General features: G+C 32.9%; 1 protein-coding gene across 16 annotated transcripts; it reads left to right on the top strand.

Annotated features, from left to right (window-relative positions):
- The first annotated feature begins 1,531 nt into the window (after positions 1–1,531).
- LOC116347168 (G protein alpha q subunit) lies at positions 1,532–14,922 on the top strand. 16 transcript variants are annotated; one of them, XM_031777678.1, is made up of 10 exons: positions 1,685–1,799; positions 4,762–4,997; positions 8,161–8,345; positions 8,426–8,580; positions 8,882–9,010; positions 9,817–9,945; positions 10,434–10,563; positions 10,656–10,809; positions 11,909–12,016; positions 13,196–14,922. In XM_031777678.1, exons 2-10 carry the CDS (start codon positions 4,880–4,882, stop codon positions 13,276–13,278), a joined length of 1,191 nt encoding a protein of 396 aa, XP_031633538.1. In that variant the 5' UTR covers positions 1,685–1,799; positions 4,762–4,879; the 3' UTR covers positions 13,279–14,922. The 16 variants fall into 16 exon arrangements, with proteins under 16 accessions (XP_031633533.1, XP_031633531.1, XP_031633529.1 ...); XM_031777674.1 differs by lacking the exon at positions 9,817–9,945; XM_031777675.1 differs by lacking the exon at positions 8,882–9,010.
- The last annotated feature ends 213 nt before the right edge of the window (positions 14,923–15,135 follow it).

The following is a 15,135-nucleotide window of genomic DNA, read 5'->3' on the forward strand; positions in this document are numbered from 1 at the left end:
TGCGGCGGCGTAAATATTTACATTAAGACTCTAAGCTTTTTTGTTTGTTTTTAACTTGAACAGTTGAAAAAGTTTTGTTGACTGGATTGGTGCACAGCAGTGCACAGATTCGCCCAAAAAAAAAAACACTTGTAAGCAGATGAAAAATCTTGTATCGAACACTTTTGTTCTTATTGAAATAATACAATGTCAAAATGTGATGACACTTTTTCTTCTTAGGGTGTGTGTATCATTAAAGTGGAACATTTGCGTTTATCATGCATGCATACTTTTAGATTACAAAAGATACGATATTTTTTAATCCATTCAAATCATCAGTATGACATTTTCCTCAAAAATATGTGTGTATTTTTCGTTTGTCAAAAGAGGAAGAGAAAACAACAAATTAGAGAATTTTTCTCCTTCTCGTTCGATTGTAATCAAAATCGTATTGTATCGCGCATATTCCATATTTCAAACTGAACAATATGTAGCAAATCGATGCACACAGACACTTGCATCATTCACACAAATCCAAATCCCGAAAAAAGAGAACTTAAGACAACCGATACACCATTCACATAGAAACATACAAGCAAAAAAGAGTTGTCAAAATACAAATACACAAACTCATACACACACATACACAAGTACGGTTCTAAAATTGCGAACAACTCAATTGTTTTGAATGTTATGTGTTCTAAACTCCAAAATTCAAAGTACACACGATTGATATTTATTTTAATTGAATCGTTTGAATTGTCATCGATAAATTTAAATAATTACAAAATCAAATTCGATTGAAAAAGAAGATCCACGATTCGAGAGTGAATAAAATACTCTTGTGAAGCGTTTTTCGAATGTTTTTTCAAAAGATTTGATTGAGATGTTCTGATAAGTAACGCATTTCATTTTGCTGTTTATCATTGATCAAAATTATCAATCGCATTAAATTCTCTGGAATACTATGATTTTTCTGTTCAGCAAGCCAAGCATGTCCAAATTTGGAAAAATCTCATTCAAGCGATACGAAAGGCAAGCGTAAGGCAACAAATGAAATAAAAAGGTTCGATTACTAAAATTCGGTGGTCGGCTCAGTAAGAACGTTCTCATATTGTCACATGTACTTAATATGATTGGTGTTTTTAGTACCTTTTGTCTCTTTCTGTCATTTGCAATCAATGTTCGTGTTCTAAGTTAAATATACATTTGTGTGTACCGTTTTGAGTACGGCATTTTTTCGTCCTGTCTCTGTCTCTCTTGTGTGCTTTCAATTGTATCGTACACTATCGACTATGCACAAATACAAATGTATGCAGCGGGCCAAATAATTCCATATTCACGGCTAAAAGATGGAAAGTAAGCTACATACAGTAGCGCACACAGATACAAAGTGGTCGCGCAAACACTCTCACGCACTCACACACAACCACACACACATACAGGCGTACACACATATATATTCAAATGAACAAAGTAAAAAAATGACATCGGTAGACTCGCTCGGATTTCCATAGAATGTTACAGTTCGAATCCGCCATATTGAAGGCGGCTTTATCACATAAATTCGAGTTGGAAAAAAATAGCATTTAGTTTTTTTGTTCTCAAATTATAAAAAAGAATTTCCAAAAATATAAAACGCATACTAAATTGTGCTTTTCGTTTCGTTTCGTTTTTGTTTCCCTTTTTGTTTTTTCGCGAAAATAAAAAAAAGTAACCACACACACAAAGTGTCAAACCGAAAAAAAAAATCGTAAATCAAAAACAAAAAAAAAAATTAAACGAGAAGTGTTAACACGGGGCACCAAAATGCAAAAAATGTATTTAACAAAACCAAGTCATTAGTTTGTTGTGGGGCGAATGTTTTTTCCATTCTTTTTTTTTTCGTTTCGCTTTCCGTTTTCATCAACTGAATTGAACGAAATTGGGATCATGTACTCGTCAATATTTTCAATGTCCATTTGAAAATCGTTTCCGCGGAAAATGTTTTATTACAGAGAAAACACACTTACACACACTCATCGAAAGCGTATCCGCTCTCTCTCTCTCTCTATCTCCCTCTGTCACAATTATCACGGACACATTTGGTCAAAAATGCTGTCGATTGTTGTGAAAGAAGCGACAACGCATTTTTTTTTGTTTTTCAAAATAAATTCAATTAGTGTGACCGCGAACTGAGACTAAGAAATGTCTAACGAAATTGTTGGCCAAATTGTGTGCTTGTATGTGCTTGGAGGTATAAAAAGCAGAAACCCTCTTTCGACAGCGGTCATATTTATTCAAAATTTTGTTCAAACAACAACCAATACCCCGTATTTTCCAACCATTTCACATACATCACATTCCGATTGGTTTGTTCAGTGGTGATTTTCAGGTGGTTCGTTTGTTTTTCTTTGGTTTGTTTGCATTTTTTCCACAGTGACCGCTTTATTGTTCAATTCAAACGAGTGATACCGATTTATTTCATATACAAAACCACAACGATCATTGTTCACAGCGCTCTGTTGATAGAAACAAAACCACGTATGAAGTGCACAGATATTATTGGATTAAAAATTGAGATATGGATTACTAAGTGAACAGAAAAGAGTAATTGTGTTTGAAAAACGATTCTAGTTCATGTTTTTTTTTCTTCTTCAATCAGATGTATTGGAAGTACTCTTTAACCAAAGAAAATACACTTCAAATAGTTGAAAACGTGACAAATACATCGTATATTGAACCAACATATAATATCGTATACCATAACAAGTATATCATCGTATGTGCAAATGTTTTATGTATTCTCAACATATCTATCAGATAGTTCGCCCCAGTCGAATACTGGTATTGTTAGTATGCTCCAAATGGCGCAGATTTGTTTTTCATTCCAAGAATGTATACATCAAAATCCGTAATGCAACAATTTAAAGTGTTTAAAATCAATTTAAATTCCGTATATCCTTTTCAAGTTCAACATTTAAAGAAAAATATTCATTCGATTGTGAAGCCAATGAACCCTTCTAAGAAAAGGGTGTTGCATTGTTCATTCTTTTCTAACGTAAAACTTTGATGAATATTCATCTTATTTGCACAATCCACCTGCATCAGCCCCTACCCCACATTTAAATATTTCAAGTCGGGTAAAGTATTTTACTTTCGCTGTTTGAGATTTGTACACTTTGCGGGCAATTCCATTTTAATCATAAAAGAGTTTATTTTTTAATGGAACCCAATGGTTTCTTGATAAAATTTCAACTGTTGATTATCCAAATTTGCTATCGTTTTGGCTGAATGAAATGGTGAATCATTGAGAAGAGAATATTTTCATCCGAATATACAATGCCGGTTTCGAATTAAATTCATTGAATGGGAATTTTATATCGAGCTACTACAATTGAAGCAATCGATGAATGTTTTTTTGGAACATTTGGAATTGTTAAAATTCCCATTGGTCCGACGTGAATGATCAAAATAGGAAAACACATGTTCGATAAATACAAGATAGGAAAACACAATGTGATCTATCGTAATTCATTCGCATTTAGAAAGACTTTTCCAAGGAATTTGTACCTTGACACTTATCACGTTTTGGAATGTTTCAAACACAATTATTTTTGATAATTATTCGATTTTTGATCGAAAAAGTTGTTTTCGTTTGCCAAATGTTAACGACATGCCGAAAAATGTTGAAGAATAATTGCTAAAGTTCAAATTATCAAATGGTGACACCGGATAAAATGCCGGTTCAATGTTTTTTTTGTGCGAACGAATGGATTTTTTTTATCTCGGCTCAAATTTTTCGGTTATGATTTTGAAATAAAAAAAATTCTTAAAAGATAAAAAGATAGCAATTGAAAAAAAAACCACATCTTTGAAACCACGACTTTTATCGAATCGGGAAACTGTGGTAAAAAGCACAAGCAAATCGGAGTAGAAAAATCTCATCTCTCACGATGAAATGTTCGGACGACATTTGTGTCGTTGTTGTTAATTGTCTTGAATGACATGAGAAGAGAAGACGAACGGTCGGGCCGATCGATGCCGATGAAAATGCGTGCAGCTAAAGCACGTGTATTCGTGTGCAAAACTTTCGATTCCGCTAATTTTCTATAGCTTCAGTTTTAAACTTGATACCATTATCTTAATATTTTTGCATTTGGTCAATAATCCAATTATGGCACATGGAATCTAGTTAATGAAATTCAATGACAAAATAATGAGCACGTGTAATTCGTTTACTTCGATGGGTCTCTCTATTGCTATCTCGCTCTATTGTTGCACATCGATACTGTGGCGACAACAACGATAACGACGACGACGACGACGACGACGGCGGCGGCGGCGGTGGCATAACTAATTTTGTAATATATAACCTTCATTTGTTCACTTCCGATTTGGCGTTTCTTCTTCTTATTTATAATCATAGTCGTCGTCCTCGTCTTCGTCCATGGTATTGGAAGAAAAATCCAAAAAAACTGTAGCTAAAGTAATATTTATACCATCGTGATGGCAATAAGTATATCAAAGATCGTTTTCGCAAATTTGATGAAATTGTGGTTGTTGATTTTAACGGGATTCATTTGTTCTAATCCTCAACGACCGAAAAATGGACACATAAGTGACACAACAAACCAATCAAACAATAAACATATTAACTAAATGTAATTTGTATGCGTGTGCAATCACATGAAAATAATTAGCTAATGATTATTTTCGTGGCTGTAAAATGCTTCCATGCGTCTCATTATTTTCTCTTCAAATTAATAATCGTTATGTTATTTTACTTGGTTTTTTTTACAGATAGAAATCACATCATCGTTGTTCTTGGACGAATCGATGCGTAGGAAAACGTCGTTAGAAACATAAATCACATCTAATTAACAAGTCTTGTTTGTAATTTTACATCCCAATCAAAATAATGGAGTGCTGCCTGTCTGAGGAAGCCAAAGAGCAAAAGCGAATCAATCAGGAAATCGAGCGACAGCTGAGACGCGACAAACGTGATGCTCGGCGTGAACTCAAATTATTATTGCTCGGTAAGTCGTGTTATTTTCTTTTTTTCGATAATACATTTTTCGCATCTTCTGTTTTTTTCTTTCTGTGTCGGTTCTTTTATTTTTTTTGTCTGTCCGATTGTTTTTATTTTTATTTACGGTCTCCGGTTAAGAATTTTGCCACGATTTGGGCCTTAAAAATAAACAATAAAAATCTAACTGACTGAAAATTCGTTTCCGTCTAAAATTCCAATATTATTACCTCACATAGCCCACACTTTCACGTTTTTCACCTGAACTCTACGAGTTTGACTTTTTTCGCAATGAAAATTCAATTCGGAGAAATTCCGGTTGTAAACATAGTCTAACGGAATTTTTCTACAAATCATATTTCTTCGTTTTCTCTCTATCTCTCTCACGATATACGTATTTTTCTGTTGCTCAATGGCGCCATTGATTTAATAGAAATTTTATTTTTAAATATTACATATTTCTCGGTGCGGTAGCCATTCGTTATGTATCGATTTAATGTATGTAGCAATGCATTGACTTGCACGATAGCAAAGTAAATAAATATTTAGAAACAGCGATGATATAAACAAAACAGTTTTCTCTCTCTCTCTCTCTCTCTCTCGCGCCAACGCTCGCTTACTCTCCATTAAACTTCTAGCTGCTGTTGGATTTTCATTCAATATAGGCGTGCATTGCAGTTATCAAAATAAAACATTCAGGAGAAGAGATGTTGAAGAGAAAAGAAAATTCAAATTCCTCGATGCGAGTATATGAGAAAAGCCTTAAAGAGATTTTCTTTTCCTTGGAAAATCACTCAAATGAAGGAGCAAGAAAAAATACAATACGAGAATGTAACAGCAATGAATGGGCGAACAAATGTGAATCACTATGTGCGTTTTCGTGGTTCTTGCTTGTGTAAGTGTGTGTATGTGCCTGGTTTCGGCATAACATCATCCATTGAATGACGCATTGCATTGACTGAGAAAAGTTGTGAATGAATGAACAAACACATAAACACAGGACATTTCATTCGCATCCATAAATGCGTATTGTGATCATATGTATAATGCGCGTGAGAGAAATTATAGGGAGACAGAGGGAGGGGAAAGACACACGCAGTTTGACGATTGGAACGATTCGTTTGAGAAATGTTCCTTTTGATAGAGGAAGATAGAGAGAACGAGAGAGGAAGATTGAAATAGATTGAAAATAAATTGTGATAGACAAATATAATAGATCTGGATATGTATTCCTATGGGAAATTGTTCATTCAATTGTTAATCTTGCATTGCGGTTCATCGTGTGTCCTTTTATTTCTCTCTCGATTCGTATCAATCGCATTTTTTTCAGGCCGAATTTTTTTTTATTTTGGATCAAATTCATAAATTTTGAACTATTGATTCAGTTTGTTGACTGTATATGTTTAAGTGCAGTTAGCTATCGATACGACTCCCATATCATATGCGGTGGCATTTTATCAAATATAAATTGAATTTGGTAAAAAGTAAGTAGTATCTCTGGTTTGATGCATTTTTAAATCGAAAATTTTGTTAACCGATACACACACACACACACACTCTCTCAGTGAGAGAGAGAGCGAGAGAGAAAAGAAGCATTTTGTGATGCGATTCATTCCATATCCATTTGTAAATGTTTCCCTAAACACCGCAATTTTTCTATATAATATATATATATATACATGTTTTGGCGAGGTCTTCGAAAATTTAAGCGAACGAATTAGATGGAACGCTTGTGTGCACGCCACTATATTCCGTATGTATATACACACAAATACAAATGAACGCAATTTTAGTGCGCATGATCTTAACATTCCCGGTGAATGACGTTTATCAGAGAAAATTACATTGATTTCATATCTCATCTCACTGAATACGGCTTTTTTGTGCTGCTACCGCAGCTACTGTTCTCGAAAAATTAAAAACGAACTGTGTGCATACTTTATGACACTGTATACGCCAACAAAACCCAAACATTTTGAATTAGTTCAGTTGCCTTGATAAGCATGAAGATTTCATCACTGAACGCATTGAATGAGAGCGCACACACACACACACACACACAAGCACCTTCAATGATGTGTCGTCTTTTGATTATGAAAAGAAATGCCATGTACCTTTGTAAGTGCATGTGTTCTACCGTTGCACACTCATTGCATTTGTCGAAATGTAATTTGCAAAACTGACGATTGATTTCGATGTGCTTCAATCTATACGATCTTTTCAAAAATGTGGTTATTGTTGATGCGCTATCGTTCCATTTCCATGGTTTTTTCATGTAATTTGATTTTCTGTAGATTTGTTTCTTTCCACCTGAAATAATTCGTTCATTTCCCAAATTTTTATTTCCGTGTCAATAGCGATGAACCGATTTTGATTGACACTTTTCGCCCAAAATACGGTACATCACACACGTTTAAATGCCGAAAAAAAAAGAGAAAGGAATGCTAATTTCTATTCCGTCAATCAAATTTGGATTTTATATGTATGAATTTTATCACACCATCATCAGATTGTGTCTGTGTGCGGTGGCGACTTGGCGACAACATTTTAATTATTATTATCATACATTCATAATTTGTTTTTTTTTTTTGGCTCTCGCTACTGCGTTCATCGAAAATGAGATGAGAATAATTTACTGTGCAAACTTTTCTAGTTCCCACCACATTGCTTACTCATCACACACATACACACACATGCAAACACTTTGATGCCCGAACATTTATCAACATTGGTGTTGATACTTTGGTCTTAGAGCCGAATAAATCGTGAATAAAGTTTATTTCGTGTGCGATATAATAAGTGAAATGAATCCAAAACAATAATGTATATTTAAGCGTTTATCACACCACAATGTGGTCGCCGCCCCAATGTCATCAACAGTATTTTTGTTATTTGTTTACGGAAATTCTTTCGACATTATTCGAATATTTTTCAACAATGTGTCGTTTGTTGATGTTGGGTTTTTGCATTTTTCCATGTCAGTTCACTGCCCTTGTCACACCAATTATGCATTGTTTATTTTCAAACATTATTGTTGCGGCATTTTATAAGTTTCATTTTACCCAAGTTTTTTTTTTGGATTTTTCCATTGTTTGATCATTTAATTTGATTTTTTTTTCGCTTTTCGTTTCATTTTTCTTCTTTGCTCTGCATTTGTGTGATGCTCACTACAGGTACTGGTGAATCGGGCAAATCGACATTTATCAAGCAGATGCGAATTATCCACGGCAGTGGTTATTCCGATGAAGATAAACGTGGCTTTATTAAGCTGGTATTCCAGAACATATTTATGGCAATGCAGTCCATGATTCGTGCCATGGACATACTCAAAATTCAATATAGTTCACCAAATAATTCGGTAAGTGTGAATAAATTTTGCGAAATCGTCCGAATGTTACCGTTCATTGTCATTGTGATTGTTTTTCATTTATGTTGCAGGAGAACGCTGAGTTGGTCAGAAGTGTAGATTTTGAAACAGTAACCTCATTTGAACCGCCGTATGTGCAAGCTATCAAAGATTTATGGGCTGATGCTGGCATTCAAGAGTGCTACGATAGACGACGAGAATACCAGCTAACGGATTCAGCCAAATAGTAAGTTTGTTCGTTCATATACGTTTTTTTTTCTCTGAAAGTTCCGATTGTGCAAACGACGACAACCACCATCAACAACATCGATTGGAATTTGATCACAAACCGCAACAATTTCATCGCAAACGCATTTTCAATGAATGCATCAATGAAAGCACACTGATCAACATCGAGATCAAAACATTTATAGATTTTCGATTAAAAAGCATACACACAAATTGATTTTTGAACAATTTATGCTCTACATTCAACAATCAAAATAAATTTAAAATGAATATTAACCGACATTTATTTCACTCTTCAGTTATCTTATGGAAATCGATCGTGTGGCTGCGCAAAATTATTTACCAACTGAACAAGATATTTTAAGAGTTCGTGTACCGACAACGGGCATTATTGAATACCCTTTCGATTTAGAGGAAATTCGGTTTAGGTACAGAGTCAATATCACTTTTTTACGTTTTTTCTCTTCTCTACTCTCTTCACATATATAAACGTTTAATTTTACACTCACTCTATCTGTTTCTAACAACTTTTCACAAATTTTTCTTGAACTTTTTTTTATACATATATGACAAAAAATTACTGCATGCCAATGTGAATGGGTTAAGAAAAGCTCACCGTTTTCTCATATCAAAATAATATAATTTTCAAATATTTTTTGTTTTGTTTTTCTTTACTAATAACTATACATTTGCGATTTGCTTTAGAGGCGAGCAGCCTAGTGTGGCTCCGTTATTATTGATGTGTTGCACCGTTAAATTGGTTAACCAAAAATCAAAAATTATATTTCAATTTTTCTATGGAAAAAATCGTTGCACTTGATTTCCAGCACATATGAACGGCCGTCAATGGTTTTGGGTTTTAATTTTGCATGACAGTTCTCGTGATCAAAGAATTCTTTCTCGATGTGTGTTTTATTTATACTTTTCTATATATGTTTTAATACATATGTGTCGCCGAGAAAGAGAGTGACTCAGAGAATTCCCACCTCCTGCTCACACTTATGGCCGTATGTGCCATGACGTGAGACAAGCGTCCGGTTATTCTCATTCTCCGCCATACATCTATGTGTTCTTGGTATTGGTTTTTTTTGCATGCTAATTGTTTTTTTCTTCTGTTTTGATTATTTTGTACACAAACTTGCCGACTGTGATCGACTGTGAAACGAAAAAAAAAACTTTCGATAACAAATGGTATATTATGTTTGGTATGTGTGTCGGAAAATGAAAACAAAAGTTATTTATCTGATTTGGCAAGAATCGAAGCACCTGAATATTTGCCAACTGAGCAAGACATTTTGCGTGCTCGTGCTCCGACTACCGGCATTCTGGAATATCCATTTGATTTGGATGGAATCGTTTTTAGGTATATATGGTTGGTCCCGATTTGGAACCCACATTCCGAATATTTTAGTTTGTCTCACATTCAAATTTCGTTTTCTTTTTTTTTCGTTCAAATAAATGTTTTTGTTTGTTTTTCAAATGACACCGTCGCCGCAAAGAAAAATTCACATGTAAAATCGCTAGAGATTATTTTTTTTATCGCAACCGAGGTATTTGATTCATTTTTGAAATGTGATGTTTTTTTTCAACATCAATGTAGGTTTCTGATGTTGTTGCTAGTTTAGATATATTTGTTGCATGCTTAACACCCATAATAACACATTTCGCCCATTGACACAAATCGCAAGTGAACGCTTATTGCATGAATTTGTACATTTTATCATAGTAAATTATTTTAGTCATCCAAAGATTTCGTTGAATTTCGATAAGAACAAAAAACAAAAAACATATGCTCAATCGAATATTTTCTTTTTATTTCAAAAAAAAAAACAAAAAAATGCCCAACAACAGAATGGTAGACGTCGGCGGACAGAGATCCGAAAGAAGAAAATGGATTCATTGTTTCGAGAATGTAACATCAATTATATTCTTGGTTGCACTTTCCGAATATGATCAAATTTTGTTTGAGTCAGAGAACGAGGTATGACATTTGATATTTGTGATGGCTAACGATATGCATCAAATTATTTCACACTTCTTTTTTTTTCTCTCACAATTTTTTCTTTCTCGCAGAATCGAATGGAAGAATCAAAAGCTTTATTTAAAACTATTATTACGTATCCGTGGTTCCAACATTCATCAGTCATTCTTTTTTTGAATAAAAAAGATCTCTTAGAGGAAAAAATTATGTATTCACATTTGGTAGACTATTTTCCAGAGTATGATGGTAAGTAATTCTATATTATTGCTCTTGATTTTAATCTTGTGATGTAATGAAGCCGTTAATTCTCGGCACTTGGGACAGTTATTGTTGAACGTATACAACGGAGTGTATTTTTAAATAGAATATTTCTCTATTCTCTGTGTCAACCTCTATTCTTTCTCTCTGTGCCGAGCAAAACGAAAAGAAGCGATAATGAGCGAATCATTTCCAAACGATATTGTCCATTGTTAAATCCTGTAAAAAAATCTCTCATTGTTTCATGTAAAATTGACATCCGTTGCAGAAGTTGATTCGATAAGTCAAGAGAGAGAGAGAAAAAATGTATACGCGACATATGACACGACAGCTAAATGATATGGTGACTCAATAGCTCTGCATGCTCTTTCATTGAATTTGCATGTGATGGCTAAACCGATCATTAATCATCGCTGAACGTGAATTGTCTGTGTTTGCCTATGTATTTTGCGATGAGCTCAACGCTCAAAGGCTGCAGTTAATTAACGATTTTTTTTAATACTTAAATTACTTTAGAAAAATATAATCTTGTGTAAATAACAATTTTTTGAGACACCGGCTACGTAAATATAGATGATACAAAAAAAAATATACTGAAATATCATTTAAATATAAAACCACACAGGGCCAAAGCAGGAAGATAAACCGGCTAAAGAGTTCGTTTTGAAATTGTACATGGCGTGCAATCCGGATCCAGATCGTTCATGTTATTCACATTTCACTACTGCTACAGGTGTATCCGAAATGAAAGAATTTTTTTTCTCTTTTTCACAAAACAAAACAAAATTCCGTTTTATCAATGTGCTAAACATCCATTTGTTGCTCTTCATTCCCCGTTTGCTGTTCAGCTCCGCGTAACCTGCCCAAATTATGAGCGCATTGAAATTATTCACATTTTATGCATTTCCCATTGAATCGTGTAGCATTACTCTTGGAATATATTCGCTAGATTGTATTCAACGCCAAGTAGATTATTTATCGCTAAATAGCACACATTTATTTAATTATATTCCTTTAGTGCAATTTCACAATACCATTATGCTTCCACATCTTTTCTTTTCCGTCTTTCACCATATAAAAAAAACAGGTCCACAAAGAGATGCAATAACAGCTAGAGAGTTCATCTTGCGTATGTTTGTAGACTTAAATCCCGATTCAGAAAAAATTATTTATTCCCATTTTACATGTGCAACAGGTAAGTGTTTCATTAAATCAACGGAACCTATTGCGAATTATATTCGCATCTTTATTCATGTATTCGAATGCTTTTGAAATTGATTGAAATCCACATACGCTTGTAGAACGCCCACCCACTTTTTTTCTTTTTGTTGTTGACAAAAATCCATTGCGGTATACATTTTAATGAGTAGAACTTATTTCGAAGTATCAACAGTAAATTACAAATGAACACGCTTAACGTATCGCTAGATGGCCATTGAATTGTTATTTATCTGAATCTTCTTAAAATGTTGTTTATTCATTTTAAGTCGAACAATTTAATTGAAACTATATTCATTTTTTTAATAACCGTTAAATTATTTTATTTTTTTTTATTTTGTTGACTCAAACTGCATTGGAATGTACTGGCTCCAATTCAACCTCGGGGACTTTAACATCATATTTTGTGATTCGTTTTTTTTCGCCACTAGATACGGAAAATATTAAATTAGTATTTTGTGCGGTGAAAGACACAATCATGCAATCGGCACTCAAAGAATTCAATTTGGCCTAGTTTTGCGAATGCACATCATGGGATTATCAATTTTTTTCCCATTGATGAAATTACTAAAATCTTTATTACTTATCAAATATTTGATCTATTTAGACAATTGTTTTTGGTTCTCTTGATAAAATAATCCAGTCAATACTAATTTAACTAGTTGTGACATCTCCACATCGAAAAATTTGAGAAAATTATAAAAGAAAAAAATGTGTCCAATTTCCAATTATTGTTTAAAATGGATGAAAAAAATGAAGCTGTAATCGTCTTTAAAATATAGTGTCGGGGTTGTCATATTCCAATTTTCAAAAGCATTTTAAATATGAATTTTAATTTATTGTCAATAAACACACCATTTTTCCACAAATTTAAGCTCTTTTTTTTCTTAATTTTTCGAAGAAACTTGACCTGAATTGAAATTGTACATTTTTTTTATTTTTCACAAAAAAAAAAATTCGCTATAAAAGGTCTTTTAAATTTTCTAATCTCACTTCACGAAGTTGAAATATACGGAAAAATATGTGCAATTCTCTTCTTTTCAAGTGGAATTTATTTACTTAATTGAAATAGGAATAAATTGAAATGTTAAAAATGTTGTATCTCATTTACTAATCCATTTTAATTCTTTTTCTCGTTTTCTTTTACATCAAACAGATACAGAAAATATTCGATTTGTTTTTGCTGCGGTTAAGGACACAATTTTACAATCGAATCTTAAGGAATACAATTTGGTGTGAACACTTGTGTGTGTGAATTGTGCAATTTCCGTCGTTTCGCATGCATCAAAAAACAAACAAACAAAAAGAAAACCATACACACACCCCCACACCCCCCACACACATTTATTATAAATAAATTGATAAGTTGAAAATAAGAATGCGAGTGAAGAATAGAAAGACCCACACAGTGAGACAGACAGTGGAAGTAAGATGAAAAAAAAAGATTTAGAAAATAAAGAATGGAAGGGCAAGAATGATGGATGAAAAGAGAAAGAAAGAAAAATTACACATACACACATTAACTATAATTTATATACCTACTATATAATGATATATATTTAAAAAAAAGATGAAAATGAAAAAAATGAAAGAAAAAATTGCAAAAAAAAAAACAATATTATATTTTATATGATAACAAAGATAAAGTAAAAAAACCAGAAAGTCAAACTAAAACAAAGAAGAAGAAGAAGAAAGAAAATTTTCAAACAAAAGAAAACAACAACCAGCAATCTAAAGTCAAATAGGAATGCTAGTAATAAATTTATTTATGAATACTTAACAAAATATGAGTGAAAACAACAACAAATTGATAGATAAATCCAAAACAAACAAGAAACAAAAAAAAAAAAAAAAATTTAATAACCGCTGTCATTTGCAACAAACATTATTTTATAAAACAAGACCACAAAATCTACCGTGTTGTGTTGAATAATTACGAGAATTGTTTTTTTTTTTGTTTAGTTCGATTAATGAAAATAAGGTCCAGAGTAAAATGAAGAATGAAAAATTGTTTACGAAGGAACATTCGACCGATCTGAGAGAAATGAATAAAAATGAATGAGTCAAAAAGCCATTGATCGCAGTAATCGATTGAATGGGCCAGCAAATACACAGACCGGGAAATTAAAAAACAAATCCGATGTTAGCGTATGAATGCATCCGCCTCCTCTATGTAATCCCCTCCCCCTCCCCAAATATATTTGAAAACAAACGGTACTGAAACGTAATGTCCATCGTAGATTGTGTGTTTATCATTTAGTAAAATAAAAGCAGAAACTAAACAGAAAAAATCCAATGATTCTATTCAGCCGAGCAAACAAACCACACACACAACCCCATACACACAAAAATAATAATAATATTATATTTTTTATTACACGCACCTCGATTACTGTGATCGTTAGTATTTCTGGATGATAAAAGTTATGTAAAATAAGTGAAACCGTGAAGAGAATTTCCATTACCTCTTTCTGCCAAATGGAAACCAATTTTCAGTTTAACCAGAAAAACAAAACAAACAATCGGATACTAAATGTATTTAAATAAGCCCAAAAATTGGTTTCGCGATTATTATTATTTTTTTTTTTTTGATTTTGACTGTTGCTGTTGGGCTGTTTTTCTTTCTCTTCAATGTAATCTTGTCAAAAAAAGACCTCTATGTAATCTTCTCAACAACAAAACGAAAAAAAAAAAATCTGTGCGCTGACCAAAAATTATCGACACACACACACACAAATGAAATCAAAGAATGACATTTTTTCATCCAATATGAAGAAAGGATTTTTTTAAAATTTAAACGAAATTAAAGAAGAAAATACAGCCCAACTGAGCCTGCATACATATTTCATTCAAAAAAAAAAAAAAAAAAAAAAAAAAAAAAAATCATCATCGCTTTCTCCCTTCATTCAGCACACAAGCGTAAACAAAACATAAAATGCGCCATTTTTTCACGCGCATATGTTATACATATGCGGTTCAAATTTAAATGAGAAAAAGAAAATCCCAATAGCAAAAAAACAACATATATACACTAAGGAAAATGATTTTTTTTTTGAAGCAAAACAAAAAAAACGAATCCAAACCAATATTTAAGAA

The sequence above is a fragment of the Contarinia nasturtii genome, unplaced genomic scaffold (genome assembly GCF_009176525.2).
Source record: "Contarinia nasturtii isolate CC-2019 unplaced genomic scaffold, AAFC_CNas_1.1 Cnas_scaffold_1699, whole genome shotgun sequence".
NCBI lineage: Eukaryota > Metazoa > Arthropoda > Insecta > Diptera > Cecidomyiidae > Contarinia > Contarinia nasturtii.

Coding starts and splice junctions, on each gene's coding strand:
- LOC116347168 (XM_031777678.1), top strand. CDS start 4,880: ATGGAGTGCTGCCTGTCTGAGGAAGCCAAAGAGCAAAAGCGAATCAAT. Junction 8,581..8,881: donor CTAACGGATTCAGCCAAATA/GTAAGTTTGTTC, acceptor TTCACTCTTCAG/TTATCTTATGGAAATCGATC. Junction 12,017..13,195: donor CCATTTTACATGTGCAACAG/GTAAGTGTTTCA, acceptor TACATCAAACAG/ATACAGAAAATATTCGATTT.